The sequence below is a fragment of the Rutidosis leptorrhynchoides genome, chromosome 4, assembly GCF_046630445.1.
Source record: "Rutidosis leptorrhynchoides isolate AG116_Rl617_1_P2 chromosome 4, CSIRO_AGI_Rlap_v1, whole genome shotgun sequence".
NCBI lineage: Eukaryota > Viridiplantae > Streptophyta > Magnoliopsida > Asterales > Asteraceae > Rutidosis > Rutidosis leptorrhynchoides.
Window position 1 is genome coordinate 599231548 of NC_092336.1, and position 5758 is coordinate 599237305.

A 5758-nucleotide genomic window follows, 5' to 3' on the forward strand; every position below is an offset into this window, starting at 1 on the left:
TCTCTAATATTCAAATTTTGTTATCTTCTTGCTCCCTTTAAAGATTTTGTGAACACCAGGTTTGATAGGGTTTGTTACACGATTCAGGAACCGGTTCAAATTATTAGTTCAATCCTGTTTTCTAACACTAATGTATCAGGAATTGGAACATATGGGAAGAGTGGAGCCAACAAAATCAAATTCAACAAAAACAAATTCAGCAACAATATGATGAGGAAGAAGCTATCATGAATTGGAATGAATGGAAAGAGTTTAGACAACATATTGAACAACAAATTGCTAAGGAAGAAGCTATTAAGATTTATAACAAGATTTGGAACATATGGAAAAAGTGGAGACAACAAACAGAGATGTGTGTAATCTGTTTAATGAGGCTAAGGCGTTCTGCATTTATACCTTGTGGGCATCTAGTCTGCTGTACAAGATGCGCTCACCGCGTTGAACGAGACTTGTCTCCCAAATGCCCTGTTTGTAGGCAGACGATCTACGAATCAGTCAGGATTTATAGATCTTGAGGTAACAACAGATTTTGGTTGAGAGATTGAATATGGATATATTTGTATTGATTATGGGTTTCTAGATCAGGCAATTTTCATCTTTATGGTAGGTAATCTTTCTACTGTACATGGTTATCAGTTTTATACACATATCTTTGCAATATTATTTTTTTTCTTACTAAAAATCATATCTTGATATAATTTCATGGAGTGTTGCACTAATATATACTCTTTCATATTCATATACGGAGTATCAATCAACTATGAGAACATTTTGATGTTGAATTGTTTTTACACCTTTGAATTGACTAATTCTGGAATTACAGATTATAATTGGTTGAAAATTTGTCATATTCAATTCATGTTGGGTTCTAGCTATTTTGTTTGCAATTGTCAAAGTTCTTTGTTTTTATATTTAATAAAACGATTTCTGTTTGAAAAGAAGTATGCTGTCAATTCTAAAAGGCTTAGTTAGTTGCATACTAATAGAGTAAGTGTCACTAAACAAATATATAGTACCAATACTATTGAAACACACACTAAAATGTGAAACACACCTTCAATGAATGGACAAATGCTACGGTTATTGGTCATAACCGTTGCTACATCATCCACTACTTTATCTTCCATGGGTTCTTTATTTGCCTTGGTAAAATCTTCGAGTACGAGACATATTCATGACTCTGTCGATGTTGATTTGAAAGGTCCGAAGTTTGCTAAATGTAATGTTTGGGTCTCGGAAATCTCGGACATTAACGGGTTAAATCGGTTCATTTTTTATGGGTGCGATCAAAAATTGTTGGAGTCGACGAATCACTTGGTGGTGTCAAATGGTGTGAGGACCGAAGGCTTCGGGTTTCGTCAAGATGTTGATTTGTGGGAAACCAAAATACGGGTAATGTGGACTCTTATAATCACTTCTCTTCGGGTATTAAATTCGGTTCTATCGAGTTGGATGGTAGTAACATCGCAAATTTGTTCATGGTGCGCAACATAAAGATCAGAATATAGTTGGTTCGGTTGATGATATTGCAATATTGGATGAGATGGTTATTAGTACTAATAAGAAGGATATGATATAGGACCTGAAGTTATTGATGTGGAAAGTGTTGAAAAGTCAAACTTGAAAAATGACACAATTCGTGATCCTGTTGATTTCGTGGGGAGTATTGGGCCTAATTTTTTTTTTTTTTTATTTATTATTTTTTTTTTTGACAAAAAACAAGGAATGAAATATATCAATTTTTCACAGGGATTATCACCAAAATGCCCAAATATTTGGGTCCCCTTGCACCAGAGCCCAAAAAAAAAAAAATGACAAAATGCCCTCGCAAGGCGCAAGGTACCTTGCGACCTTGCGTATTTGCGTATTTTTCTAAAAAAAAAACGGTTAAATGACATTTTTCAACCTGTCACTCCACACTTTCATCCGACTTCGCAAACACGCAAATAAAGTCACACAGGCGATTCACAACAACGCAAGCACAAACGCAAACCCTCTTCCATTACTACTACCAGATTCTCCTCCTTCATCATCTCCACCACCACCTAACCCCTCTTGCCACCACCGTGACCTCTTATACTAGCCTACAAGGGTTTTCACGAAGTGTTAGGGTTTTCACGCTAAAGAAATCGGGTTTTCACGAAGTAATCAAGCAAATAATCAAGGAATCAACCTTGCAACGATGGCGAGCACCCAGGTTAGTGATTACTTTGTTATTTATGTGTGTTTTATCGGTTTATTTTTGGTTCGATGTGAATTTTATAAATGTGCACACTAACTGCTCGATGAAATGTCTCTTCGAGGTGTATTTGTGTTTAATGAAGTACAACCGTTGTTTTATGACATGGAACTGTATTTTGGGTTATATGTTCGAGTGAAACATACATTAAGTGCTCGTAAAATTTTGGAAATTGACTAGACGCAAGGCATAGTTTGCGTGCTTGCGTACGCAACGTGAGTGGACGCAAGGTTATATTTGCGTCCTTGCGTGTTCCCAGAAACTTGTCTTTGCGTCCTTGCGTTGGTCAATTAAACGGACGCAAGTTTTATCTTGCGTTCTTGCGTCCTGATACTTTCTGCTGATTATTTTATATTGTTACTTATGCAGGGATTTGTGGAAGGAAAGTTAACGATGAAGAATAAGTTGAGCGTTATAGGGGATGTGAAGAAGGTCATGACTGAGAATCAAATTAAAAAGTTTAAAGAAACGTGTTTTGGTCCATGGTTAGATCTAGAATACTTTGGTAATGATCCCGGGCTTGTACATTGCATGCTCCAACGAAAGAGTGTGCGGCCGGAAAGACTAGATAATGTTAAGTACCCCGATGAGCATGAGGATATATGGTTTCATTTTCAGAACAATTTTTCGATTAGATTTGGTCGCCGTGAATTTTATCTTGTGACGGGTTTTTTGTTTAGTAGCCGGATGGACATGGCACATTACATCCCGAAGAATTATGACGTCCAGACCGCACCTATTAGACGACGTTTATTTAAGGGTTTTAAAGATTCTCAAAATGTTTTGCTTAGTGATGTTGAAAAGATGCTTTTAAAATCTGATCACAGGCGTATTAGTGACGATGATGTGGTGCGATTAGCAATTATCTTGATTGTAGAGAGAGGTTTTATGGGTAAACAAGGGATCCATGTTGTGAATAAGAAGTTTTTATGGCTAGTCGAAGAGTTATCGCCTGTTAATCAGTACCCATGGGGGTCTCGTATTTGGGAGCCAACTTACGAAGCGGTTAGTGAAGGGTTTGTTATTCGTGAAAGCCAATTAGAGAGTGGAAAGGCGTACACTTTGGCGGGATTTATGTTGGCTTTCAAGGTAAATGGTTGAATATTTGTTATTTAATGTTAATATTTAAGATGTAAAATAAATTAAATTAATTGTTTTTTTATTTGTAGATTTGGATTCTCGAGTCTTACCGTCGTACCATTAAACCGTTTGCAAAAAAGACTGACAAGAATGGAGTACCGAGGGCTCTTTTTTGAAAGCGTTCATCTGCCGAGTCATTTGGAATGTCTGAATACCTTAAACTCCTACATATTCAGGTTAGTTACATTTTAAAAATGTTAGTCTATCCTAAATTGTTGCATAGTTTACCTGTTATCTGTTTACAAACAGTTTCTGGTATGGGCGCAAGGTATTCATTGAGTCATTGCGTGTGTTTTTAGGTAGACGCAAGGTTTCCCTTGCGTCCTTGCGTATGGTTTTGTTCTTTGACGCAAGAGTTGTTTGCGACCTTGCGTAAACGGACGCAAGCTTTTATTTGCGTCTTTGCGTATTGGTTTCTGCTAATATTCTTATTTGATAATTAAATAATTAATTGTAGGATGAGTGTCCCAAGAAAAAGAGACCTTTACATGGTCTGCAGCCAACTGAAACAGAGCAAAGTTGTCAATGGTGGATTCAGAGTGACGTGTACTTTAGAGGAGGAAATGTACCAGAAGATGAGATCGAGGTTGAGGTCCAGGATGATGAAGTTGATACAGATGATCCAATTGTTGATGGGTCTGAGCAGACACACCACAAGCATGCAACAGAAGATGTTCATACAGAGGGCCTTCACGATGTACACAATTTACATCGTATGTTAGAGTTGCTGACAAAGCGGATGGACAAATAAGAGAAAGAGTTAACTGATTGCAAAAAACTTGTTATGCAACACGAAGAACTTTTATCGCAACAACAACAACAACATCAGGTACATTGAATTGAATTGACTTTATTTATTATTATATTTTGGTATTAATTGAATTGATTTATTGATTTATTTATTACTTATGTTATTTATTATGTTTAGGATGATGATACGTGTTTCAATCGATCTTTGTCTGATAATGAGATTGAAAGGCCTTCTCCAATGCACATTCGACGTGGAATCAGAGAAAGAAAGTCAACTCATTAAATGATCTCTTAGGTTGCCTAAGAACCATGACCAAACCTCGTTTGTCTCGCCGCCACCAATTCCATAGGCCAATGGCAGAATTCCATTATTGTCATCCATCGCAACGGCAACTAAATTTGTCCCCGAGTACCCAACCTTCAAATGCGCACCATCGACGATGATTACAGGGCGACAATGTTGAACAAATGATCGAACCTACATAGATTTTAGCAGGTCAAAAGTGTTCAATTATAATAAGGTCAATTATAAGTTAAAAATTGAGAGAGATTATCGATACTTACAACTACGCCAAGGGAATAGTAACACATTAAAAATCTATCTTCTTTGTCGGTGACCAAATTACTTACGCTTCCCGGGTTGTGGATCCTAATGTTATATAGGTAAAGGGGAAGCATTCAGAACGAGTCTTCAGCACTGCCACGAAGCATCTGTAATGTATGACATTTTGCCCTCCATGCTTGATTGTAAGATATGCTGACACCGAACCGGTGTCCTATATCCGCACGTATATCATTTGCTTTGTATTCCCGGTTTGCAGACTTGAAAGAATCCACAAGCATACTACCCAACACCTTTTTGGTAGCATGTTTATTGTTTCCCATAATTAGTGTGCGTGGGCATGTGTGTACGTCATGCAATTTCTTTACCATAAAGTTTTCAGTGTTCCGTATTTTGTAACCACTAATTTTCCATTCACAGCTTGGCAACACACAATTAGCGGTGTATCGAGATGTGTCCGTCTTTACAGGCTTAATTTGGAAGTTTTCTTCAAGACATTTTGTAAATAGAGTGTTTATGAACTCGGCCTTGTTCAAAAAAGTTTGACGAACTTTAATTAAATCTGATACCCTATACGTGGTAGGTGTTTGAGTCGTAAATTCAGGCTCTTGCTCTTGCTGACTCAATAGAGGTGGCATATTCCAAAATAAATCTTGCTTTTCTTCTTCATATTGATCTTCTTCGTCTCCGTCTTTTTCTCCATCTGAATCACTAGATGCGACAACAGATATCTCAAACGGGTGTTCTCCTTTAATTTTACATACGTTTTCAACACCATAGTTAAACATATCAAACTCTTCAGTGTTTGGAGGTGGCATTTCAGGCTCTTCCGCTTCTAAATTATGAAGGAGTGGTTCAGTGACTTGTGTTGAGTGTGTTTCTGGGTCTGGTTGTGGTTGGAGTGTTTCTGGGTTTCGTTGTGGTTGGTGTGTTTCTTGGTTTCGTTGTGGTACGTGTGTTTCTGGGTTTCGTTGTGGTAGATTCATTCGTACTTTCTCAACAACATAAATATCAATCGGAGCATTTACAATTGCATATCGTAAGAACTCTTGAAAGTCTTCATAATC

The 5758-nt window shown here is 37.3% G+C and overlaps 1 protein-coding gene across 1 annotated transcript; it reads left to right on the plus strand.

Annotated features, from left to right (window-relative positions):
* Positions 1-2912: 2912 nt before the first annotated feature.
* On the plus strand, positions 2913-3895 carry LOC139904397 (uncharacterized). Its single transcript, XM_071886335.1, has 3 exons — positions 2913-3328; positions 3409-3555; positions 3837-3895. Exons 1-2 carry the CDS (start codon positions 2927-2929, stop codon positions 3493-3495), a joined length of 489 nt encoding a protein of 162 aa, XP_071742436.1. The 5' UTR covers positions 2913-2926; the 3' UTR covers positions 3496-3555; positions 3837-3895.
* Positions 3896-5758: the final 1863 nt, after the last annotated feature.